The following is a 26,860-nucleotide window of genomic DNA, read 5'->3' on the forward strand; positions in this document are numbered from 1 at the left end:
GTAGTTTAATAGGGAGTTGGAGGACAGATGGCTTCATTTTCAGTAATGAGAGGTGACGTTTTCTTAGCAGGAATGAAATCTTAAAAGAAAATACATATCTAGTTTTAAAAAAATTCACTAGTAATGTTGCTTTTGTTTAAAAACATTAAAAAATACTTTGGAGGCATTGCCATCTGTATTGACTGTTATATTCTAAATAATAATTATGCTTGCTTTCTGATACCTAACTTAAGCTTTATGTTTTTCAGGTCAAGAAGTTCCAGAGAAGAAAAATTTCAGAAAAATTGCCTCAGTTTAAGTAAAATCTCAGTGAAGCAAGAAAATCTGAAGTACCTTCCTTAAAGAAAACCTGGGCATACAGTAACTGGGCTTCTTTACGCAGATTGTTCACTGGTCTCTGCTGCCTGGTTCTCGAACCTGTTGGGAAGCTTTCTCATGTGGATCTGAGGGGAATGCTTTATTATGGCTGCTGTGGTCCAACAGAACGACCTAGTGTTTGAATTTGCTAGTAACGTCATGGAGGATGAGCAACAGGTATGAGCGATACTTAGAGAAAATTGCATTTTAATAAAAGTATTATAACGGTTTTTCTATTTGTCTCAAGATTACTTCCTTTAAAAGAGAGCAGGAGAAACTTTGTTAATATAAGCACTCAGATATCTAAAATGTGAAAGTATTGTGATTTTATGTGTTAAGTACTAGTTAATTCACTAAGAAAGAATTTTATCCTTAGCTTTGATGTGGTAGCAAGGATATAGTACTTTGGGGGTTAGCTCGTTTTTTTGTAAAATGAGAACTTAACAGTAAATATCTTAAGTCATTATTTCAAAATACTTTGAAAAGTTCTAGATGACATACTGGCAAGACATGTATCTTTTTCTTAGGACTGGTGACTGTAATGCTTTGCAATTACACGGTTTTAGTGTATGTGGTTAGTTATGATTTCTAATACGGGACTGTTCCTTGTATGGAAAGATGTTAGCAGTCTCACCATCAGACAGCATTTCAGTCCAAAGCATGTGACTCTGAGGAAGTTACTTAACTTCTCTAGGTCCTGATTTCATCACCTGCTGAATGAGGGCATTGAAGGGGAGAATTTCTAAATGGGCTTTCTTTTGTTGAATTTATACAAGATGTGCAAGTTACTGTTTCTAGAATGAAAAAGATTCAAGAGATAATGAGAAAAGGACTGAGTTAATTCTGCTCCCTCCCCTCCCAGGGGTTCTTTATAATCTACTTCATTTTGAACAGGTTACTTGGAAATGTAAGATGTGATGTGAGAGAAATCGTGTATAAGAGAGATTCAGTATACTGGGAGAAATATTTTGAGAGCTGGTAGGTTTAAAATATGTCTATAAAGTTGATATAAATACTGAAATAGGCCCAATTCTAAATACCTGACTTTAATAGGCCAATGGTAACATATCATGATTTTATTCTAGGTGATTCTTACTTTTGGCAGGGCATTGTAATTTCTTAGTTCTTGCTATTGTACTGTCGAATGAAGAGGCAGAAGAAAAATTTATAAGTAAGCCTACAAAGGGTGAGAATTTGGATTAAGGTGCCTTAAAATCAAGATGAACTTTTGCTAGGGAAAGAAAGAGTGTGAGGGAAGGGATTGCATCCCAGTGAAAAATAGTTTTATCTAGGAACAATAGAAAAGACATGTTAGGAGGAAAAAGTGTTTTGAATTTGTCTTAAAATAGAATGTTTCTGTTAAGGTTTGAAAGCAGCGTGTTTACTGTGCAGGCCTGGAAGATGAAAGAGCTGAGGCTTGATGTGGTGAGGTTTGCTCTTGGGGTGTGGCCATGGGACAGAGCTCGGAGCCGCTCGCTAGCACACTGCCACTGCGCTGGCTCTGATGCTCTTTGACCATGAGGAACACCTTGTATGTTACGGTGAGGTATTCACACAAGTGTCTGTATAGCCTTAGGAAACAAGACAGTACCCAGCCTTACTGTATATGAGATGTGTACTTAGTTTAACTTGGAGAGGTTATTAATGTCTTTGGGTAGGAAGATGTACACATACCTTCAAATGTATATGATTTTTCTTAAGTTATTTATTCGTTTAAAAGTCATTGGAAGGACCCTGATGCTGGGAAAGATTGAAGGCAAAAGGAGAAGAGGGCGGCAGAGGATGAGATGGTTAGATAGCATCACCAACTCAGTGGACATGAATTTGAGCAAACTCCGGGAGATACTGAAGGACAGGAAAGCCTGGAGTGCTGCAGTCCATGGGGTCACCAAGGGTTGCACACGTCTTAGCGACTGAATGACAACAACATCATTTATTTTTTGTCTAACAAAATGAATATTTATTAGTTTTTGCAGAAGTTACTCTAAGGACTTTACAAATGTGAAACGTGGGCAGACGCTCTCATCCCTATTTTACAATGAGGAAATTGAGAAAATAGGTTGACTAACTTGAAGTCATACTGTTAGTAAACAGTGGAGCTGCAGCTTGAACCCAAGCAGTTTGACTTCATTAATGATGCTGTTACCGCGATGAATGCTGATCATCCGGTATTATAATGAACTGGCCAGGTTTAGGGTTTTTCCATCTGTGGCCAGGAGCATAGGAAACTTAACTTGACTCATGCACATCAAGTAGCATCAGGCTTATTAGCATCTTATCTTAACTATTAGGTAGATACTGCTCTACTTCATTGCTTTTCATTTGCTTCAATTTGTTTTTGGTTTAAAAGTAAGAACATGCCAATTATAAAATAAGTAGCCTAATACAAAGATACCAAGTAAATCATGAAAATCCCTTTTCACTTACTCCCTCTAATCCTGTTCTCAGAAGATACCATTAACTATTTGATATGTAACTTTTTGAACAAATGTCTAAAGGAAAGAACAATATATATATACATACCAACCTATATACAGAAGTTATTTTTAAGATACAAATGAAAGAATGCAGTATCTTTTTTGTGACTAATTTTCACTTAATGTATTACAAATACTTGCGTGTACCTACGCCAGCACCACGTCATTTGTTTTTCTACATAGTGGATGGATCATAATTTATTTTACCAGTATTTGATCACGGACAATTGGCTAGTCCCAATATTTTGCTATTATATTATAAATGAATATCCTGGTTTGGGAGGCAGTAAACTTATAATCGGAGAAGGCAATGGCACCCCACTCCAGTACTCTTGCCTAGAAAATCCCATGGATGGAGGAGCCTGGTAGGCTGCAGTTCATGGGGTCACTGAGGGTCGGACACGACTGAACGACTTCACTTTCACTTTTCACTTTCATGCATTGGAGAGGGAAATGGCAACCCACTCCAGTGTTCTTGCCTGGAGAATCCCAGGGACGGGGGAGCCTGGTGGGCTGCCATTGAGTCGGACACGACTGAAGTGACTTAGCAGCAGTAAACTTATATTGGTTAAGAGCTCAGATACTGAAGTCAGAGCACCTGGATTTGAATTCTTGCTCCACTGCTTATTACCTCTGTGACTTTGGGCAAGTTACTTAACTTCTTTGTGTCTTAGTTTCCTTATCTGCAAGAGGGAGATGATAATAACAGACTTGATTCTAAAGGTAGAGTTATTATGAAAATTAAATGAGTCGATACACATAAAGTTCTTAGAACCATGCCTAGCATATAGTAATATTAACTGAGCCATATCATTTCATTATTACACAGGTGTGTTCACATGTTTGTATAGTATATCTTTGTACACTTGTATGACTATTTCTGTAGTTGATTTTAAAAAGTAGAATTACTGAGTTTACTAAAAGTATAAGCTAAACGGACTGCCAAATCATTCTTGAGAAAGCTGTATCAGTTCCTGCTACCATAACAGTCCAGTTCAGTTGCTCAGTCATGTCTGACTCTTTGTAACCCCCATGAACAGCAGCATTCCAGGCCTCCCTGTCCATCACCAACTCCAGGAGCTTGCTCAAACTCATGTCCATCGAGTCAGTGATGCCATCCAACCATCTCATCATCTGTCGACCCCTTCTCCTCCTGCCTTCAATCTTTCCCAACATTAGGGTCTTTTCAAATGAGTCAGCTCTTCACATCAGGTGGCCAAAGTATTGGAGTTTCAGCTTCAACATCAGTCCTTCCAATGAACATTCAGGACTGATTTCCTTTAGGATGGACTGGTTGGATTTCCTTGCAGTCCAAGGGACTCTCAAGAGTCTTCTCCAACACCACAGTTCAAAAGCATCAATTCTTTGGTACTCAGCTTTCTTTATGGTCCAACTCTCACATCCATACATGACTATTGGAAAAACCATAGCTTGGACTAGACAGACCTTTGGCGGCAAAGGAATGTCTCTCCTTTTTAATATGCTGTCTAGGTTGGTCATAACTTTCCTTCCAAGGAGTGTCTTTTAATTTCATGGCTGCAGTCACCATCTGCAGTGATTTCGAAGCCCCCCAAAATAAAGTCTGTCACTGTTTCTCCATTTGTTTGCCATGAAGTGATGGGACTGGATGCCATGATCTTCATTTTCTGAATGTTAAGCTTTAAGCCAACTTTTTCACTCTCCTCTTTCACTTTCATCAAAAGGCTCTTTAGTTCTTTGCTTTCTGCCATAAGGGTGGTGTTGTCTGCATGTCTGAGGTTATTGATATTTCTCCCAGCAATCTTGATTCCAGCTTGTGCTTCTTTCAGCCCAGCTTTTCTCATGATGTATTCTGCATGTAAGTTAAATAAGCAGGGTGACAATATACCGCCTTGATGTACTCCTTTGCCGATTTGGAACCAGTCTGTTGTTCCATGTCCAGTTCTAACTGTTGCTTCCTGACCTGCATACAGGTTTCTCAGGAGGCAGGTCAGGTGGTCTGGTATTCCCATGTCTCTAAGAATACCGTAACAGTACATCACTAATAAATCCGTTCTTTTGGGTCAGTCTTTTGGGTGAAAATTACAGTTTTCCATTTAATTTGCATTGACTACTAGTAGTGAGGTTATGGGATGTTGCATTAACTTTATTGATTGTTCATGTGAATTTTCTTTGAATTGCTAAGATCCTTTTGCCTGGTAGGAGTTCTTTATATGTTCTGAATTTGCATCAGTGTCACTGTCTTCTAATTCATGACACAGTTAATGGATAACTCCCTTTTAGTGACACACAGCGTGCATATATCGTCCCAATCTGGGCTGTCTTTTAGCCACATGGTGTCTTGTGCCCTGTGGAAATTTAAAATAGTTCGGTCATGTGTTAGTTGCTCAGTCACGTCAGACTTTTTGCAATCCCATGGACTGTAGCCCACCAGGTTCCTCTGTCTGTGGAATTCTCCAGGCAAGCATAGTGGAGTGGGTTGCCATTTTCTTCTCTAGGGGATCTTTCCAACCCAGGGATCAAACCTAGGTCTCCCATACTGTAGGCAGATTCTTTACAGTCTGAGCCACCAGAGACACCTATTTATATCATAAAATTTACCAATTTGGGGGGTGATTTTTCTTTAGGAAAGCTTTACTTACCCCTAACACTATTTACTAGTCTTTTTATATTTTATGGGTTTAATGCCTTCGTCCATATGAAAACTGCTTTTATAGGATGCAAGGTATAGGAATGTGACAAGTCTCCTCGCCTACAAATGGGGATATTGGCTCTTCACCATTTACTGAGTTTTATGATTTCTACACTAAGACTGCTGCTCTTGTTATATACTAAATTACCATATGTATAGACTAGTTTTGAACTTGTGTATTTTATTACATTTACTTGTTTTTTATTGTGCCAATATCACATTGCTTTTTATTAGTATCACTTCATAGGTATGATATCTTTTCAGATATTCTTCCTCCCCTTCCAAAAATTGGGGTAGAGTTTTGAATGAATTTTAGGACTGACTTGTTAAGTTATATAGCTCTATTGGGATTTTGACTTTTCAAAGTTAAAAAATATTTCTGTCTTTAAAATAATTTGCTGTATTTTTTGATCCTATATTGGGTTAATTTGTTGGTCTTTATAAAATCACTGTTTTGAAGGCACCAGATGAGAATATATTTCCTGCTTTTGGTTATGGTTTGTGGTTATTAGTGTATTTGTCTAAAGAAATTGACACCATTAATGTGTGGTTGTGACCACCTTGATCATTTCCCCTTATATCAATTCCTACTCTTTTCAGAATTGCATGGAAGGATTCCTCTGGGCAAGGATGAAGAAGGGGGTATTGGAAAGGAAATATCAATATTGTTGATCCTGACAAGCCATATATTTATTTATTTATTAATTTATTTATTTAATTGGAGGATAATTACAATATTGTGATGGGTTTTTTTTTTCATGTATGCATCAGCATGAATCAGCCACAGGTATACATGTGTCTCCCCGCTTCTTGAACCCACCTTCCCCTTCCCTCCCCACCTTATCCCTCTGGGTTGTCTTGGAGTGCTGGCTTTGGGTGCCCTGCTTCATGCATTAAACTTGGCAGCAGCCATCTGTTTCACATATGGTAATATACATGTTTCAGTGCTATTCTCTCAAAACATCCCACCCTCACCTTCTCCCACTGAGTCCAAAAGTCTGTTCTTTACATCTGTGTCTCCTTTGCTACCCTGCATGTAGGATCGTTGTCACTGTATTTCTAAATTCCATATATATGCATTAAAATACAGTATTTCTGACAAGCCATTTAGAAGTGTATTCTTGCCGTCTGTTCCAAGCTAGGTCTGTTTGTTCGGTGAGATAAGGTACTTCTGTGGGAGAGCCACACCATCAGTAGTGAATTACAGTATACTTTTATTTGAAGGTGCCTTGTTTGACCTTATTGAACAGGTATGTTTGCCTGGTGAATGTATAAGAATAAAAAGAAAGCTGAAGGTTGCAGACATAAGTTTCTAAAGAGAAGGAAAATTGACTATAAGCTCAAATATTCCAGAAGTTAATTGTGTGAAAAACAGCTGGTAGTTTAATGCTTTTTATAACTTTGATACATTAATTACACTTTGGTTTTTTAGTTGTTGGTTCTAAAAGTAGAATTTAGCATATAATAGTTATTTGTGCTTAATAGACTTAGCTCCACCAGGGAGAAGGTTGGTGACATGCTAGGGAAAATGAAACAAATATTTTTATAAAATCCCATCTGTGTAAGAACACGGCCTTATGGCTTTCATTCTTAGGATATAAACTAGTGTGGTCTGACTGCTGATTCCCAGACGCTAAAAGATAAACAGTGCTTGCTGTCTTTTCACCAAGCTGCCGATTAATTCTCATGCAGTGTTTCGGAATCACTATTCAGTGTAACTTCCCTGGTGGCTCAGACGGTAAAGAATCAGCCTGCAATGCAGGAGATATAAGAGACATGGGTTCGATCCCTGGGTCAGGAAGATCCCCTGGAAGAGGAAATGGCAACCCACTCCAGTCAATTCTTGCCTGGAAAATTCCACAGACAGTGGGCCCTGGTGGACTACAGTCCATGGGGTTGCGCAGAGTTGGGCACAACTGAGTGAAGCAGAGGTTAGCCCAAAATGCTGTGGATACAGAGGAGGGAACCTTGGACTGCACTGCAACTTGGGAAAGCTTCCCTGTGGAAATTACATTTGGTGAGCTGGATCTTGAAGGAAGATCTCATTTATTTGACACATGAAGAGGAAGAAATGTTTCAAAAGAGTAGAATATATCAAAACTTTTGATAGATTTCTCTTGACTGTATAATCCATCTAAAATCTTAACTTTCGGTTAGAAGCTTTTCATAGTGCGACTGTTTCAGGCTCTTTTCTTTCTTGTACTGTGTTAATTTTGCCAACCCACTGTATAATTTTCCCAGTTGCTTTCCTGCTTCCCCACTGTTTGACCTTCCACATCCATACCTGTTACCTGTTCTAAGTTCTAACCATCTTTCAGAATCTTAGGACAAAACCTACTTTTTCTGGGAGCTTAACCTAAAATCATCTCTTAAGTGATTAACAAGTTTCTTCTGTTATTCCTGCATGACTTAGTGTCATCGTCATACATTTGCCATGTGAAATTTTTTATATATACATTAACTTCCCAGATAAGTGCTACTTGAAGAAAGGGCTGCCTTCCCCTCTTGGTAGTCTCCATGCCTTTAAAATAATTTATATAAAGCACAAGCTGAAATCAAGGTTGCCAGGAGAATTATCAATAACCTCAGATGTTCAGATGACACCACCCTTATGGCACAAAGTGAAGAGGAACTAAGGAGCCTCTTGATGAAAGTGAAAGAGGAGTGTGAAAAAGCTGGCTTAAAACTCAACATTCAAAAAACTAAGATCGTGGCATCCGGTTCCATCACTCCATGGCAAATAGATGGAGAAACAATGGAAACAGTGACATACTTTATTTTTGGGGGCTCCAAAACCACTGCAGATGGTGACTGCAGCCATGAAATCAAAGGACACTTGCTTCTTGAAAGAAAAGTTATGGCCAAGTTGGACAGCATATTAAAAAGCAGACGTTTGCTTTCAAAGGTCCATCTAGTCCAAGCTATGGTTTTTCTAGTAGTCATGTATGGATGTGAGATTTAGACGATTTAGACTATAAAGAAAGCTGAGCACTGAAGAATTGATGCTTTTGAGCTGTGGTGCTGGAGAAGACTCTTGAGAGTCCCCTGGATAGCAAGGAGATCCAACCAGTCCATCCTAAAGGAAATCAGTCCTGAATATTCATTGGAAGTACTGATGCTGAAGCTGGAGCTTCAGTACTTTGGCCACCTGATGAGAACTGACTCAATTGGAAAAGATCCTGATGCTGGCAAAGATTGAAGGCAGGAGGAGAAGGGGTCGACAGAGGATGAGATGGTTGGGTGGCATCACCGACTTGATGGACATGAGTTTGAGCAAGCTCCGGGAGTTGGTGATGGACAGGGAAGCCTGGCGTGCTGCAGTCCATGGGGTTGCAAAGAGTTGGACACGACTGAGGGACTGAACTGGTAATACATTGATTGGCTGAGTCATCTTAAAGGTTTTTCTTCTCTTAATCCTATTGGCAAAATGATGTGGGCTGTCTATGTATGTTTCTGTTATGGCCCTTATTGCATCAGAAGGCCTTTGAATGAGGGTGATATCTTGCCCCACAGCTCTCTCGACTACAATTTTTTTCCCCCGGGACCTGTTTGTCCACATCCTCACTTAGTGCATGGGCAGTGTGGCATGTCAGCACCATTCCGAGACCAGAAACAAATATTCATGGAGTTTTGTTTTGTTTTCTGAAAAGGTATTTGGAACTATTCTGTTAAATGTGTTTAGTGAAAGCCACCTCGTTATAACTTAAGTTTTGTTAATTGAAATTATCAATAAGTAAGTATCCATTGAAAGTTTTCTTGAGATACTCATTCAAGTTGTAGAGAGGGAGTTTTTGACATGATTGTGTCTTGAGAATAAGGTCGTATTTTGTTCACTGAGAAAAGTATAGATCACGTCAACCTGCCGTTTTTTAGTTGAAATGGTAAAATTCTGTTAAGCCAGGAAGTTAGTTTAGCTTCAAGCAGAAGGAATGTGTTGACAGTGTTCCGTGTGTAACTTGCTCAGCACCAGTGTTGTGGGGACAGCAAGCTGAAATCATGTTACTAACCTGTACATGGACAGGCTAGATCCTCTGTTATTCACTTAGAGTTCCAGGTATGCCGACTGCTCTGTCTGTTCCTGTCATCCTCATTCTTAATCTTGGCAGTTCACATTTATCAGATGCATTAAAAGTTTGACCATCTGTAAAACTAGCATACAGAGATTGCTTGTCTCTTTTTAAAAAGTTCTTCGTTTTTGGCGGCACTGGGCCTTCATTGCTTTGCCCGAGCTTTCTCAAGTTGCGGCAAGTGGGGCTCCTCTTGGCTGCAGTGTGTGGGCTTCTCATCATGGTCATTTCTCTTGTTGCAGAGCTCAGGCTCTGGATGCATGGGCTTCAGGAGCTGCAGTTCCTGGGCTCTAGAGCACAGGCTCAGTAGTTGAGGCACACGGGCTTAGTTGCTCCACAGCATTTGGAGTCTTCCCCGACCAGGGATTGAACCTGCCTGCATTGGCAGGTGGACTCTCATCCCCTGTGCCACCAGCGATGTCGATTGCTTGTTCTGTACATTTTGCAAAGCCTTTATCAAAGGGGTTATGCGATAGAGCCCCCAGTGACGAGCCTTATTATCTTTTGGAAAAGTCTGACTTTGAATAAGGCAGATTATGTGAAGGGCCAACCCTACCCGTGGCCTGGAGTTTGGCCTGTCTTATCTCCCTTCCAACTATTGGTGGCAAAGAAGCTGATAGTTGGTAAGAAAGAAGAGTTAGTGAGGGGAGTAGGAACTTATTACTCTCTTTTGCAGAGGTTTCCTCTAAATATCCTCCAACCATCACACTGAGGCCCTGTGACAACGTCTTAAAATGAATATGGATGAGATCATTGTACAGGGTAGGACATGGACCAGTTTGGCTCCAGAAGCATTCAGTTTTGAGTTTCAGTAACTGGTGTTCACTTAGCATTTTGCTCTGCATACTCTGCTATGTGCTTTGCGTATATTATCCTATTTAATCCTTACAACAATCTTTGAAATAAGTATTCTAATTCTTCCTTTACAGAAGGGTAAGTGAGGCTCAGAGAAGGAGAGCAACTTGCCTACAAATACTAAAGCTGGGAGTTGCAAGGCAGCTTGTGCCTTACACAACTGTATTTGGATAATGCCAGCCCGTGATACACGTAAATGGTGTAAAAAAAAAAAAAAGTAGTTTTAAATGTGGAAGAATTATTATATTTTGCATTTTTTTATATTAGCAAAAGGAAAATGTTATTCATTCTATTTGATAACAGGGATTTCTTCAGTTTTGCCTTTTTTTTTTTTTTTTTTTTTGACTGCACCACCTGCCTAGTTCAGTTCAGTTCAGTCACTCAGTTGTGTCCAACTCTTTGCGACCCCATGAATTGCAGCACGCCAGGCCTCCCTGTCCATCACAAACTCCCAGAGTTCACTCAAACTCACGTCCATTGAGTCGGTGATGCCATCCAGCCATCTTATCCTCTGTCGTCCCCTTCTCCTCTTGCCCCCAATCCCTCCCAGCATCAGAGGCTTTTCCAGTGAGTCAACTCTTTGCATGAGGTGGCCAAAGTATGGAGTTTCAGCTTCAGGATCATTCCCTCCAAAGAAATCCCAGGACTGATCTCCTTTAGAATGGACTAGTTAGATCTCCTTGCAGTCCAAGGGACTCTCAGGAGTCTTCTCCAACACCACAGTTCAAAAGCATCAATTCTTTGGCACTCAGCTTTCTTCACAGTCCAACTCTCACATCCATACATGACTACTGGAAAAACCATAGCCTTGACTAGACAGACCTTTATTGGCAAAGTAATGTCTCTGCTTTTGAATATGCTATCTAGGTTGGTCATAACTTTCCTTCCAAGGAGTAAGTGTCTTTTAATTTCATGGCTGCAGTCACCACCGGCAGTGATTTTGGAGCCCCCCAAAATAAAGTCTGACAGAGGGATCTTAGTTTCCTGACCAGGGATTGAACCCAGGCCCTTGGCAGTGAAAGCTCAGAGTCCTAACCACTGGACCACGAGGGAATTCCCTAAATAACAGTTTAATAGAGATATAACTTATATGCCATATAATTTACCTATTTAAAATGTGTAATTCAGTGGCTTTTAGTATGTAAACAGAGTTGTGCGTCTATCACCATAACCAACTTTGGAACACTTTTACTACCTCCAAAAGAAGCCTGTACTCACTCATGTGATATTCTTCCCTCCATGTCCCCCCCTCCATTGGCAACCACTAATCTGCTTTTTGTCTCTGTGGATTTGACTCTTGTGCACATTTCTGTAAGTGGCATGCAGAGTGTGGTCTCCTATGACTGACTTTTAGTAGAGTGTAGAGTTCATCCCTGTTGTAGCATCAATCAGTACCACCTTTTTGTTACTGAATAATGTTCCATTGTATTGTTAATACTACGTTGCAGTTATACACTTTATATACCTTTCAGAAGAATGCTATTTTTTCAGTGAGGTTTGTGTTGATCAGATTTGTGTGTGTGTGTATGTGTGTGTGTGTGTGTGACAGAGAGAGAAAGAATAGAATTAGCAATCTCTGATCTCCTAGAAAGTAAGTACTCTGTCACCCAGAGCAGCCTTGCTGCGTAAATAGTACCTCTTTGATGTAACTCAGTTTATCTATATAATCTTGAAATTTTTTGCCCCCTTTCTATTTAACTTAACACATAACGCATTTAGAATAAGATATATAAGCAGATGGTATTACTGTGTTACTGGCCTTTCCCTTTTTTAAAGCCATTGTCATCTTCAAGGCTATTTGGAGATTATTGATGAAGTTAATGTCCTTGATTTAGTGAAGTAAAAAGAAAACTGATTGTTAAAGGTTTGTTAAAATGTGAATTTAGCAAAGCAAAGCCCCTAATAATGTTCATAAATCTAATATGCCTGATATTAAATAAGTAGAATACAGGCAGAATTTTTTTTAACATTAACCAGAATTCTTAATATTATGCCATTATTTTCTTGGAAAGAAGAATTGTGATCACCAGCGATCTATCTGTTTAATCTGTTCCCACCTCTTTTTAATGAAGAGTCTTTGTGATGTGACATCAAGAGTATCAACTTGGAAACGGGGCTCTGCCACTTACTATGTAACTTGAGACAAGATTTTAAATTGCACTGAACTCTGATTTCCTCTTCCAAAAGTGAAAGCTATGTCCCAAGGTTATGAGCTTTAAATGTTTACGTAAAATATTTAGTAAGAGCCTGGCACAAAGGAAGCAGTCAATAAATGTGGTGGTTGCTGTGTTTATGACCTGAGGTAAAGAAGCGTTGAAGTTTGTCATGTTGCACTCTGAGCTCTCTGTCACTCAGTTGTCTTGGATAAGGGAGGAAATGAAGGCAGTTTCTATGACGTGGATACCAGACAAATTCATGTACCCTGTTTTTATAAAAAATGTTTTCTGATTTTTTCTTTGATACTTGAATATGACCGACATGTTTCTAGGATAAGCCAATAAATTTGTTATTCAGGATTTTAAAAATCTGGGAGATTCATTCTGTAGGGGAGCTCTCCCCTTTGACATTGTAACATGTTAAGTTTCTTTTGACATAGTTTGATCTGGAATTGTTCAGTGACTAATTTCTGTCATTGTCTGTGATCAGCTAGTGTGACATTTCATTCTTAGTTTCGTTGTAGCCAAACTACTATGTTCGCAAATGTTGTGCTTCATTTTATTTTATGAATTATGCATATGTAAGAGTCTTGTCAAGCTTCATCTTTTAGAAGTAGAAATTACCTCTTTAAATATGATTATACTTAAATTCTTTGAGTTATATAGAATCTGCATATTTTGAACATTTATCAGTCCAGGAGTGACTGTTGTGATGTTGCCTAGTTAGTTTGCAAGTAAATATTTAAACCTGGTTAAAACTTACTGCTGCTGCTCAGTCGCTTCAGTCATGTCCAACTCTGTGTGACCCTATAGACGGCAGCCCACCAGGCTCCGCCGTCCCTGGGATTCTCCAGGCAAGAACACCGGAGTGGGTTGCCATTTCCTTCTCCAATGCATGAAAGTGAAAAGTGAAAGTGAAGTCGCTCAGTCGTGTCCGACTCTTCGCGACCCCATGGACTGCAGCCACCAGGCTTCTCCGTCCATGGGATTTTCCAGGCAAAAGTACTGGAGTGGGGTGCCACTGCCTTCTACACCTCCCAAAATTTACCTTTTTTTTGTTAAACCCATAATTGACTCTGTTCATACTTAGCTAGCTACACACACACACAGATAATACACACACATATACAGATAACACACCCCCTGCCAGTATATTAAACTTTTTAAAAGGGCAGTCTAGTTAAAAACAAAACAAAACAAAACAAAACCTAAGGTTGTTTTCAATGATTATTTTACTTTTTTCAAGATTCATGGCCAAGTTGTAATTTATCCTGGCTGAAGAGAAAACTCTGGGCAAAGACTAAATAAGGCCAATTGTCATGAAAGACCTAAAAAAATGAGATTAGACTTAGCTAAGTCAGCTTCACAGGGGTTTACAGTGAAATTTCAAACATTATCTTGGGGAAGTCTGGAGAAAAGAACATTTTACTTAGACCTTTCTATTTTTCATGGTGCTGAGCAAGAGAAAAGGCTTCTTTAGAAACACTCATCTCTACTAGAGCCGACAGAAATAACTAATTTTTTCAGCTGGAGCTCTAACGCAATGTACATTGGGAAATGTGTGTGTGTGTGTGTGTGTGTGTGTGTGTGTGTATTTAAAAGCCATACTTTAGCTGTGATGAAACTTTCATTATGACTGTAATTTATCTGTAGGATCCTGTACTTGTAACCTATCAGTGATTAAGCTTGTGGACTCTGGAGTCAGGTTGCCTGGGTTCAGATTTCAGCTCTGCCTCTGGCTGACAAGTGTCAGCAGAACGGCAGCGCAGGGTTGTGGGGTGACTGGCATGAGCCATATGAAATACTTAACATAGTAACTGTTTTCATCATCATCACCACCCTTACCGCCTCCATATTAAGAATGTCATTTTATTTTTTATTTTATTCTAGTTTATCATTTAGTGACGAGCCCTCAAAGATAGAAACTGGAGGATACGTTTTACACAGCATCATAATGAGTTTCCTTTTAATCAGACTAAGGAAGGACTTTGACTATGGTAATTATTACCAGGAATTTGAATCATTTTTCCCTTGTACAAAGCCACTGGCTATAATGTAATATTTATCTACATCATAATATAGAAGGTACATAATTATAAAGAAACTAGGACATTGGAGAAGTGAGGGGACTGACTGAAGCATGTATTGGGACTTCCCTGGTAGTCTAGTAGCTCAGACTTGACCTTCCAATGCAGCGGGTACAGGTTCGATCCCTGGTTGGGGAGTTGTGTGTGTGCTAAGTTGCTTTAGTTGTGTCTCACTCTGTTGACTGTAGCTCACCAGGCTCCTCTGCTCATAGGATTCTCCAGGCAAGAATACTGCAGTGGATTGCCCTGCCCTCCTCCAGAGGATCTTCCCAACCCAGGGATCGCCCCCACGTCTCTTGCATCTCCTGCATTGGCAGTGGGTTCCTTACCACTAGTGCCACCTGGGAGGCATTAGATCCCATGTACCTTGTGGCCAAAACATAAAACAGAAGCAATATTGTAACAGGTTCAATAAAAGACTTTAAAAATGGCCCACATCAAAAAAAAAAATCTTAAAAAGAAGCATGTATTAAAATTTTGGGCCCTGATGTTGCTTTGGATATTAATCTCTGTGCCAGGAAAACATTATCTGCTGTATTGTAAAGTGTAAAAATAACACTGCCTAACTTTTGGTAGGGGTCTATATAGCTTACAAAGTCTTCTCCACATACACTTTGATTCTCACAAATCACCCTGTGATATAGTGCTTTTTGCATTTTCTCTAGTAGACTATCATCTTGAATTTATTATTGGATAACCAGAAGAACTATATTAAAATCCTGTAATACATTCCCAGAGCAGGGTTACAGAGGTACCCAGAGTTGTGTTCAAAATAACCTGGCTTATTTACTAAGGTTATCTGGATTCCTATTGTGATTTAAACATCCTTTTAGAATGTGGATAGTTTGCCTTATTATCCACTTACTTATTTCCTTATTAATTTTTTGACAGAACTTGATTTGTTTGTTTATATTTCTATTAAGAGATGATACAGGCTTCCGCAGCCGGGATACCGGGGGAGACTTCCCTGGCGGGATGGTCCCCCGGGGCCAGGTGGAAGTGTTGTATTTTGCAAAAAGTGCTGAAATAGCAGGAATTCACTCAGAGACCATTTCTGTGCTGCAAGAAATAAAAGCCTTGCAGCTGTGGAATGAGATAGAAACACACCATCCAGGATTGCCTGATGTCACAAGTCAGGTGATATTTGCTATTGGTCAAGAATATGTCGAGCTTGGAGATTAGCTCCTCCTGCTTCAATCAGGAGACGAAATTGCTGTTATCCCTCCCATTAGTGGAGGGTAGTGCTTTTGAGCCACCTGGAAAAGATATGAAAGAAGTTGAAGAGAAATCTAAAGATATAGTAAAATTCATACCTGAGAAGCTTTCAGTAGATGAAGTCTCACAGCTAGTGATTTCTCCACTCTGTGGCGGAATATCCCTATTTGTAGGGAATACAAGGAATAATTTCGAAGGGAAAAAAGTCATTAGCTTAGAGTATGAAGCATATCTACCAATGGCAGAAAATGAGATAAGAAAAATTTGTCGTGACATTAGACAGAAATGGCCAAACACACAGCAGTGTTTCATCGACTTGGCTTGGTTCCAGTGACAGAAGCAAACGTTACCATTGCTGTGTCCTCAGCCCACAGGGGAGAAGGCAATGGCACCCCACTCCAGTACTCTTGCCTGGAAAATCCCATGGACAGAGGAGCCTGGTAGGCTGCAGTCCATGGGGTCGCTAAGAGTCAGACACGACTGAGTGACTTCACTTTGACTTTTCACTTTCATGCATTGGAGGAGGAAATGGCAACCCACTCCAGTGTTCTTGCCTGGAGAATCCCAGGGACAGAGGAGCCTGGTGGGCTGCCGTCTATGGGGTCACACAGAGTCGGACACGACTGAAGCAACTTAGCAGCAGCAGCAGCAGCAGCCCACAGGGCTGCATCCCTTGAAGCTGTGAGCTATGCCATTGATGCTTTAAAAGCCAGGGTGCCCATATGGAAAAAGGAAATGTATGAAGAATCATCATCATCTTGGAAAAGAAACAAAGAATGCTTTTGGGCAACCAGTTATTAAACCACTTAGGGTTTTTAGAGCCCTAAAATTTAAACTTGGTAAATTCTTATCTTTGATCATATTTCCATTCTTCTTCTCTAGAAGATAGTTTAATGAAGCTTATCTCTTATGTTGTATCAGTGGGACAAAAGAGAGGAGAAAAGAAAGCAAAATAAATGAGTGTTTAGGACAAGGGCTTATATGGGAACTAGAGACAGAGGAAAGAAAGGCTTTAGGGGAAAAAATAGAAGAATAATTTAAATGTGAGGAATGATGCCTGTGGTGGACAAACAGTTCTATGACTGAGTTCCAGTTGTAATTTGACTCACACTGAGGGGTCGTCCCTTCAGTGACTATCTCAGACTGCCCCCTCTGTCCCCACTCCTGCCCCCAGCACCCTGTCCCTACCCTCTTGCCCCTATGCCCAGCGATATTGTTGTCAGGGATGCATTTTGGGAATGTTGGCAGAACTGAAAGTTATAAAAAGTCCTTATCAGATACTCTTGATATATTTTTAGAATTTATATATTTTAAAAATAAGCTAAATGAACACGATTTTAAAGGTTTAAAAAAAAAGATGATACAGAATGGTGTAGGAATTTTATACACAGCTTGAGCTAGTGCATTGAAATGTTTTTAACTTTTTACAATGTGCAGTAGTGATCAATATTTGGTCATTTGTTTAAAATGAAAATGTACTAGTAATAACAACCTGAAGAAATTTCCAGGGAACAATCTCCATATGCATAAAACTGGTAGCCCGGAAGAGTTTTTGGTGGGTGAGTTATCTTAAACTTTAGTGAATCGTTTAAACAGTTTCAAGTCAGAGAGAGAAATTCCCTAATTCGTTTTTACAGAGCCAGTGTAACGCAGTATCCCAAAACCTGGCAAAGTATCTGCATGCACACACGGCCAGAGGCTAATTTCAAGATGGGTGTTTGTCTAACTACATGAAAGTGTTCGTCGCTCAGTCATGTCCAACTCTTTGCGACCCCATGGACTGTAGCCCGCCAGGCTCCTCTGCCCATGGGATTTTCCAGGCAAGAGTACTGGAGTGGTAAGCCATTTCCTCCTCCAGGGGATCTTGTCGACTCAGGGATGGAACCCGGGTCTCCCGCATTGCAGGCAGATTCTTTACTGTCTGAGCCGCCAGGGAAGCCCATCTAATTATATAAAGTCCTGTTTATTGTCTTTTAGCTTTACAGGTCCTGTAGGCAGTGTGCATTTTCTCTTTTGATCCTCACAACACACTGTGTACAGTACGGCAGCTGATTTTCCTTTTATGACTAAAGAGCGTCTTTGTAGAGAGGCATCTCTGGAGCAATGAAGGGCTATGTTTGCCAGAAGCACAGCTGTAAAGTGGCAGCACCTGCACTGGAGTTGAGTCTTTGACTTGAGAAAGTCCAGTCTTAACCTATATAAGAGATAAAAAGGAACCTTGAAGGAAAAAAAGAATCTGGAAGAATATTAAGTAGGTAGCCTTTTATAGGGTTACACTTGTGATAAGTAGGGTTTTTGCTTTTCCCCCAGTACATGTAAGTATTAAGAAATTTAAAAACTAGATTTACGCACTGCACTTTCAGTCAGGAACCTTTATGGATTAGACCAGTGTGTGGTGCACCGCAGCTCCCTAAGACCTGCTGCCTGGTTGCTAAAACAGCTTTTCCTTTTCTTTTAAAATGAGACTAGAAGGGTTCAGTTCCTATAAAGAGAGCTTGAGTCAGTCAACAGAAGTGTTTCATTTGCAGATAATGAAGCTGTTTTAATGACAGACTTTGAAAGTATGCTGAGAATCTGGCTGTGAAGAATCGTTTTCCAAGGACTTATTGCCGAGTCCCAGAGACCAGTTGCACAATCCTGGCTTGTTTTATGTGCATCAGTTCCTGAAAACATTTAAAATGCGCTTTGGAAATTGGTTACAGTGGAAGTTATTGGGGATGGGGAACTATATAGAAAGGGCGATGGTGATGTTTTATACTCTTGCAATACAGATATGTTCATATATTAATCTATCCTCTAAAATAGTATTTTTTAATTTTATTCTTGGCTGTGCTGGGCTGCATGCAGGCTTTCTCTAGTTGCAGTGCGAGGGCTTCTCATTGCAGTGGCTTCTCCTGTTACCAAGCACAGGCTGTCAGGCACGCGGGCTGGGTAGCTGCTTTCATGGGCTCCGGAGCACAGCCTCGCTAGTTGTGGCCCATGGGCTCAGTTGCTCCATGGCACGTGGGGTCTTCCTGGACCAGGGATCAAACCCACATTTGGCAGGAGATCAAACCCTGTATTGGCAGGAGAATTCTTATCCACTGCATCACCAGACAAGTCCTCCAGAATAATTAAAAAAAATATACCATAGGAGCTTGTATAAAGGATTATGATTTTGACTCATTTTGTTCCCCAGTCACCCTAATTTTGTGCATGTGTATTCACCAAGATGTGCTGTGGCTAAAGGTTTTCTTGCATTTTGTTGCTTTCCATAGGAGGGGATAAAGGAAGGTTATTCCAGTGTTTGGCCTGGTCTCAGTCTCCTCCCCCTAGCTGCGCTCCTTTCACCTCTCTGGGAGGACAGTGCTCAGAGCTGAGGGAACTAGAGAATACTGAGCTGAAGACATTTTCAGGTTTTGTTTCTCCTAGCATATGAACCTCTGCTCTTTAAACTTTTTATTGGAGTATAGCACAAACACAAAGACACACAGACCGTAAGTGTGCAGTTTGATAAATTTGCATAACAGGAACACACGTATGTATCCAGCTTTTGCTTTTAGTTGAAGCTAAATGTTGTTTGCTGGTACTGATAGCCACATTCAGTTCAGTTCAGTTCAGTCCAGTTCAGTCGCTCAGTCGTGTCCGACTATTCGCAACCCCATGAATCGCAGCACGCCAGGCCTCCCTGTCCATCACCAACTCCCGGAGTTCACTCAGACTCACATCCATCGAGTCAGTGATGCCATCCAGCCATCTCATCCTCTGTCGTCCCCTTCTCATCCTGCCCCCAATCCCTCCCAGCATCAGAGTCTTTTCCAATGAGTCAACTCTTCGCATGAGGTGGCCAAAGTACTGGAGTTTCAGCTTTAGCATCATTCCTTCCAAAGAAATCCCAGGGCTGATCTCCTTCAGAATGGACTGGTTGGATCTCCTTGCAGTCCAAGGGACTCTCAAGAGTCTTCTCCAACACCACAGTTCAAAAGCATCAATTCTTAGGCTCTCAGCTTTTTTCACAGTCCAACTCTCACATCCATACATGACCACTGGAAAAACCATAGATTATAGTATTTCATGCACTAGTTTTCTGAGAGGACTTATTCTTACTACAAGCAAAACAAAAAGGACTGCCTTGGCTATCCAGTGGTTAAGATTCCATGCTTCCAATGCAGAGGGCTTGGGTTTGATCCCTGGTCAAGGAACTAAGATCCCACATGTGGAGTGGCATGGCCCCATTACAAAACAAAACAAAAACCATGCTTGTCAGTGTAAGATTTCAGTAAGTCAAGCCCCACCCCCCACACACACAACAAACAGCTATATTGAGATGCAGTTTACATGTAACAGTGTTAAAGTGTGTACAGTGTGATTTGATTTGTATATGTGTGTATATATTTATTTGTGTGTGCACATATATATGTTTGTGGTAAGTCAAGTTTTAAGAGTGCTTGCTTTTATCTAAATCAAACATTGAAGGATTTTTATCATCAAGAAGATATATTGAATGCTTAATATATGCCATGCAGTATAAGTGATATATTTACATGTTATTGAATTTTTACAGCTTGAAGATATTCTTATTCTTATTTTAGTTGGACACAAACACTAAACCCTAGAGAGACTGAATAATTTGCCCGAGTTCAAGCACCCAGGCCACGCTGTGCAGTCTGGCCTTAAATAGGGTCATTCCGACTCTAGAGCCTGAGCGCTTAAAGTCACATCCTGTTTTCACCGTGTGTATTTCTGGTGCGTTTGCTGCATGGTAAATATTGTCAGATCCTGTTCTGATAGAATAAGGACTCAGGTTTTTGTTTTTTAAATCAAAGGTGAAGGAAGTCATTTCAAAGTGGTGTCTTCATAGGATGAGGCTTCGACAGCATTCTGATCGGAAAAGAGGGCACAGGAATTTCTCTGAAAGAGAGGTTTCTGGAGCAAGTGCACTGTGCTTAGTCTGCGTGTTCTTTGAAGTGGCCGCATAGTGCAGGGGGACACTGAAGGCTGTGGGAGTAGTGGGCCCCCAGCCTGTTCCCGGTATTGCCTCAACTGGAGGCCCAAGAAATGGTACAAGCAACTTGGAAGCGTGCTCATTTTGCATCTTACCTTTGAGAAGGATTGTCTTCATTGGGGAATCTCTTTTCTTTTGACACTGCACACAGGATCGAGCCTGTGGCCCCTGCTGTGGAAGTGCAGAGTCTAAACCTCTAGGCTGCCAGGGAAGTCCCTGCATTGGGGAGATTTTTAAAGACTGTTTTTAATCAGCTTTTCATTTAGGAAAGCATTTGATAGATATTTCATTTTAAGCCGTTTCATAAGGGATCTTGGCAGGATGTTTCACAACAGCCTCTGACAAGACTGAGCTCTGCTGTTGGAGAAGCTTGGCAAACAAGTTCTTTGAAAATTCTTTTGCTTTTTTAAATCCCAAAACTTGTTGAATAAACTTAATAATTGAGTTGGAATAGTGATCCATAGTTCCTTAAATATCTGCCTAGGGCTTGGATTGTGGTATACTGAGGAAATAAGCAAGCTCTCTCAGAGTAGTACCATACTGCTTAGAGACTGGTATCTTCTCTTTTTTTTAACTTGATGGTATTGCCACATTTTTCATCACCCACAACAAATAGTCACTGTATAGTGGACACTGTTGAAATTTGGGGAATTGTCTCTCTGCTAACACTTGGTTTGATTTTTATTATTGCTGCTAAAAAATTATTAATTTTGTTTTCATCACATGTCATAAATTTACCTGAAATTAATAGAAACGGAAACTGGTATTTGTCTTTTTCTGTCTGGAGCTGTTAACACTTTCACTAAAGTTGCAAAACAGTCAAAAGTCAGTCTATTGTTTGTTGTTGTATTAGTCATTTTTTTTCTACTACAGTTTATTACTGTAGTTTAATTTGTTTATGGAAATAGTTGAAGTCGCTCAGTCTGTCGGACTCTTTGTGACCCCATGGATTATACAGTCCATGGAATTCTCCAGGCCAGAATACTGGAATGGGTAACCTTTCCCTTCTCTAGGGGATCTTCCCAACCCAGGGATTGAACCCAAGTCTCCCACATGATAGGCAAATTCTTTACCAACTCTAAGAAGCCTTTCCTCTCTCTTCCCACCCATCATTTGTGATTTGTTTTGATTCTCTTTCAAAAGCAAATAGGAAAGTAATCTGCAAGTACCAAATAGCAAAAGATCTCATAACATAATAATATAACTGTTTGTCTCTTTGGATTACTAGGAAATCAGACATTGGTATAAATAATAAGAGTTGACTCAATTTAGGGAGTGCAGTTTATTTTTAAATTTTTAAAAAATTTATGTGAGCACACTGGGTCTCAATTGCAGTGTGTGGACTCTTTAGTTGCTGCACCTGCGCTTGGGCCCAGTTGCCCTGTGGTGTGTGGAATCTTAGTTCCCTGACCAGGGATTGAACCCCTGTCCGCTGCATTGCAAGGCAGAGTCTTTACCACCAGGGGAAGTCCCAGGAATGCAGTTTAGAATCTTGTAATTCTCAGGAGCAGTGGTTCTGACCTCTGCATTCTCATTGGAATCATCTGAGAAGTTTTGATAACATGCGCTGGTCATATGCTTAGATATTCTGATATATTTGGTCCCATATAGGGTAAGGTACTGATATTTTTAGATGTTTCTCAGTGTATAGTCAGGGTTGATAACCACAGATAGAGTTTACTTAGATTCCCTGATTCAAGTGAAAGGTACCGAAGAGGAGATGCTTATTTAGTATAATTATTTAAAAGAAGAGAGGTTTTAAAGTTGATTTAGAGGATTTGGAGAAAAAGATTTTTTAAGTAGCCAGCCAAATAAAACATAGTATTTTTGTGTGATCATCAGTAAAGTGTTGACTCCCTTATTTCTTAAAGGAAGTTTGCATCTTATTGCTAACTATTAGAAATGTGGCCATTTTATGATTAGCTCTGGCCTTCCTGAAATTCTTGTTTTAAATAAATCTTAGGAAGGAGTCTGGTTGAAGTGATATGGCAAAACTAGGTAGATAGACTTTGATGGTCTTCAGTAAAGAAACTTGAAGGATACTATCTAATCTTAATTTAGGAATAGTAACAAGTGTGTATATATATATGAATATATTCTTATATAAGAATGCATTTATATATATATAAGGATATGTTATATATATCATATAATACATGTTATATAATATATAACATGTTCTTATATAGTATATATATATTATATATATTCTGTCTATATATTCTTATACATATTATATGTGTTCTGTATATATTATTTTATATATATTCTTATATATTATTTTTATTATATATGTAGAATATGTATGAATGTTACTATTGTTACTATTCATTGTTACTATTGTTAACATTCCTGAATTACTTGTTACTATTATAACAAGTTACTATTGTAACAATTCCTGTTACTATTCCTGAATTACTATTTTGTTGTTGTTCAGTGGCTCAGTCTTGTCTGACTCTTTTCCATCCCATGGACGGCAGCACACCAGGCTTCCCTGTCCTTGGCCATCTCCCGGAGCGTCTCCCGGGGCTCATTCAAACTTGTGTCCATTGAGTTGGTGATGCCATCCAACCGTCTCATCCTCTGTCGTCCCCTTCTCCTCCTGCCCTCAATCTTTCCCAGCATCAGAGTCTTATCAAATGAGTTAGTTCTTCACATCAGGTGGCCAAAGTATTTGAGCTTCAGCTTCAGCATCAGTCCTTCCAACGAATATTCAGGATTGATTTCCTTTAGGATTGACTGGGTTGATCATCTTGCAGTCCAAGGGTCTCTCAAGAGTCTTCTCCAACACCACAGTTCAAAAGCATCAGTTCTTCAGTGGTCAGTCTTCTTTATGTTCCAGCTCTCACAGTCATACATGAGTACTGAAAAAACCATAGGTTTGACTATATGAACCTTTGTTGGCAAAGTAATGTCTCTGCTTCTTAATATGCTATCTAGGTTTGTCATAGCTTTTCTTCCAAGAAGCAAGCATCTTTTAATGTCATGGCTATATATATATGTATATTTTTTAATTGCCATAAAGATGGTAAAGAATCCACCTGTGATGCAGGAGACCTGGGTTTGATCCCTCGGTTGAGAATATCCTCTGGAGAAGGAAATGGCAGTCGACTCCAGTATTCTAGCCCGGAGAATTCCATGGACAGAAGAGCTTGGCTGGGTACAGCTAACGTGTGGTTATGAAGTTTTAAAGTTCCTAATGACTCAGTTTATAAGGCAGGAGTTCACCATGAGCCCAGATCAGCAGCAGGCATTTCTGGAGTATGTATTTGCCTTCTCTTTATGGTTATAGAGGGGAAGTGTCTTTCCAGTCACCTGAGAAGGGTTTCCTGGATCTATTTTGTGTATACAGATTGAGGCTGGTTACCTGAGACACAGAGTTAGTCTATTTATTGTACATGAATTAACAGCACCCTGGAGAAATTAAGAGTTGAACAACTGTGAATACACATCTCAGTGGACTAGAGAAGAGTGGCCTGTGTTTTTCATGAGACGAGCCAGTATTTAGAAGGAGAAGACAGTACGGCCAAATTGGGAGTGATCCTGGGAAGTCCCTGGGGAGTGGCAGGAGCTGGCTGTGCGCTCAAGGTGGTTTATAGTAGATTTGGATTGGAGAAGTCCTGGAAAAGATAACACTGAAAGTCATGCCCCAAACACAGCTCCTCACCTATCCTGTGTTTCTAAACAGAGCTAAATAAATACGTACAAGGAAAAAAAAGTTCCAGAACAAAACAGCATCATGTTTCAGGCTGGCTGTAATAGTGAAAAGGTAAAGAACTTGGTCTCTGGAGTCAACTTTGGGTTAAGATTCCTCCACTTACAGTGAACTGTTTCCCTTCTCTTTGAGACTTCATTTTCCCGTGTATAAGGTAAAATCATCGGATGTGCCTTTCTCACTGGGTTTTTGTGATGAGGACATAAGGTGGTAATCCGTGTGAAGCAGTGAGCAAAATGCCTGGTGCTAATAAGTATTAGCTAATAGCAGTAGCAAAGCCAGAAGGTATGTGACCACTGTGCGGAGATGGCTGCCTCCCCCCTCCCTGCATTTAGCCCATTAAAAATGAGTCATCTCTTCTGATATAAGCTTGTAAACAGACAGTTTTCATGCCCGTGCCTTTAAAGTACATCTTAAAACCTGGAAGTGTCCTAGAAATGATCGTCTAAAGCAAATTAGAATATACTTGACTATGCATAGACTGCCTCTGTTACAGAACAAAGATACTGGCTACAGCGGTTGCTTCTGGAGAGGGGCACTGCTGTGCTGTGCTTAGTCGCTCAGTCGCGTCCGACTCAATGCGACCCCATGGACTGCAGCCCGCCAGGCTCCTCTGTCCATGGGGATTCTCCAGGCAAGAATACTGGATGGGTTGCCATGCTCTCCTCCAGGAGATCTTCCTAACTCAGGGATTGAACCCAGGTCTCCCCACTTTGCAGGCAGATTCTTTACTATCTGAGCCACCAGGGAAGCAGTGTTGGTTATAGGAGTACATGACTGGGTGTTTCCTAACACCTGTATATCTGGAGAACAGAGCCATCAGCTCCAGTCCACTTCCAGGATAAGAGACTGGGATGAGGTAGAAAGTAGTAACAAGCAGCTGTAGTTATTTGAAACTTGGGAACTGTATGGATTCAGAAAAATTTTGGAGCGATCCCTCTTAATAGCCACAGTCTAAATACTCACTCCCCAGATTTCAAAATAAATGTGGGTAGGGAGGAATTCTTTGCTTCCATTTGAGGGCTTCTCCTGTGAATTGCATTGACCTGCCTCTGTCTCTGACTTAGTGCTGCTGCTGCTGCTGCTAAGTCACTTCAGTCGTGTCCGACTCTGTGCGACCCATAGACAGCAGCCCACTAGGCTCCTCTGTCCCTGGGATTCTCCAGGCAAGAACACTGGAGTGGGTTGCCATTTCCTTCTCCAATGCATAAAAGTGAAAAGTGAAAGGGAAGTCGCTCAGTCGTACCCACTCTTAGCGACCCCATGGACTGTAGCCTACCAGGCTCCTCCGTCCATGGGATTTTCCAGGCAAGAGTACTGGAGAGGGTTGCCATTGCCTTCTCCAGACTTAGTGCTAATCTTGGGTAAATTTTTTTTTAATATTTTAACTTTTTGGCCACATAGCATGGCATGTGGGATTGAACCTGTGTCCCCTGCATGAAAGCTCGAAGTCTTAACCCCTGGACCACTAGAGACATCCCCTTGGGTAAATTTCTTAGTCTAATTCTTCATTTGCCAATAGATAGAAATAGTAAGCCATATCCTTACCTGATGTGTAGTTGTTGTGGCATAAAATGAATTCATGAAAATTAACTCAATCTTGGGCTTAGCCTTGTTAGATGAGGAGCTTAACTTGAGCTCTTAGGAGAGAAGAAAAGAAGTGTTGTGACAAGCACGTGCCCTGCTGGGTTGGGTTGCTTGTGCGACAATTCATTCTCCAAAGAGAAAAGTGCAAGGCAGTGACTGTACTGGGCCCCTTTATGTGATGCTCCCTCTAGCGCCTCCCTGTGTGTGTTTTTCTTTGTAATGTTTGAGCCTCTTTCTGTTTCAAAACTTAGGATTTGGGCAGCTGGTTACTTCTCACTAACTTCCTCTTGAAATAGGAAGAAACATTTGAAAATAAAACCATCCAAATATGCTTTAGTATTAATATTATTTATAAATTTCAGAACATAGCATTCAGAAAGCATGGATGGTATTTAGTACCTATGATATCATATATTTAATTTGGGTAATTAAATTCTTATGTTCGCAGTAGTGTTTAACTTCTGTACGCTGCTACAAACATATTAATTTTAAAAGATTGAGGATGCTTAAGTTATAATGAAGTCATAAATAATATTTTCTCCCTACATATTTTAAGAAAAAGGATATTTACACGAGCTGTCTTCCCATAAGATATTTACTAAGTATAAAAGGAAATACAGTAATAGTAGAGAAGTCTGGTAGACTGCATCCAAACTAAATAAATGACCAAAGTTAATATCACTCATAGT

At 40.2% G+C, this 26,860-nt stretch overlaps 1 protein-coding gene and 1 pseudogene across 8 annotated transcripts in view; both read left to right on the top strand.

The window, feature by feature from the left end:
- The window catches only part of ELF1 (E74 like ETS transcription factor 1), a 117,287-nt gene that overhangs the window by 62,306 nt on the left and 28,121 nt on the right, over nucleotides 1-26,860 (top strand). For all 8 annotated transcript variants that reach the window (XM_044926863.1, XM_044926864.1, XM_025263053.2 and 5 more), the window contains one exon: nucleotides 249-534. In XM_044926863.1, the coding sequence (XP_044782798.1) occupies nucleotides 463-534 (72 nt within the window). In that variant the 5' untranslated portion in view covers nucleotides 249-462. The remainder of the gene's footprint in view (nucleotides 1-248; nucleotides 535-26,860) is intronic.
- LOC112578501 lies at nucleotides 14,899-15,964 on the top strand (annotated as a pseudogene).

Source organism: Bubalus bubalis, chromosome 13 (assembly GCF_019923935.1).
Source record: "Bubalus bubalis isolate 160015118507 breed Murrah chromosome 13, NDDB_SH_1, whole genome shotgun sequence".
NCBI lineage: Eukaryota > Metazoa > Chordata > Mammalia > Artiodactyla > Bovidae > Bubalus > Bubalus bubalis.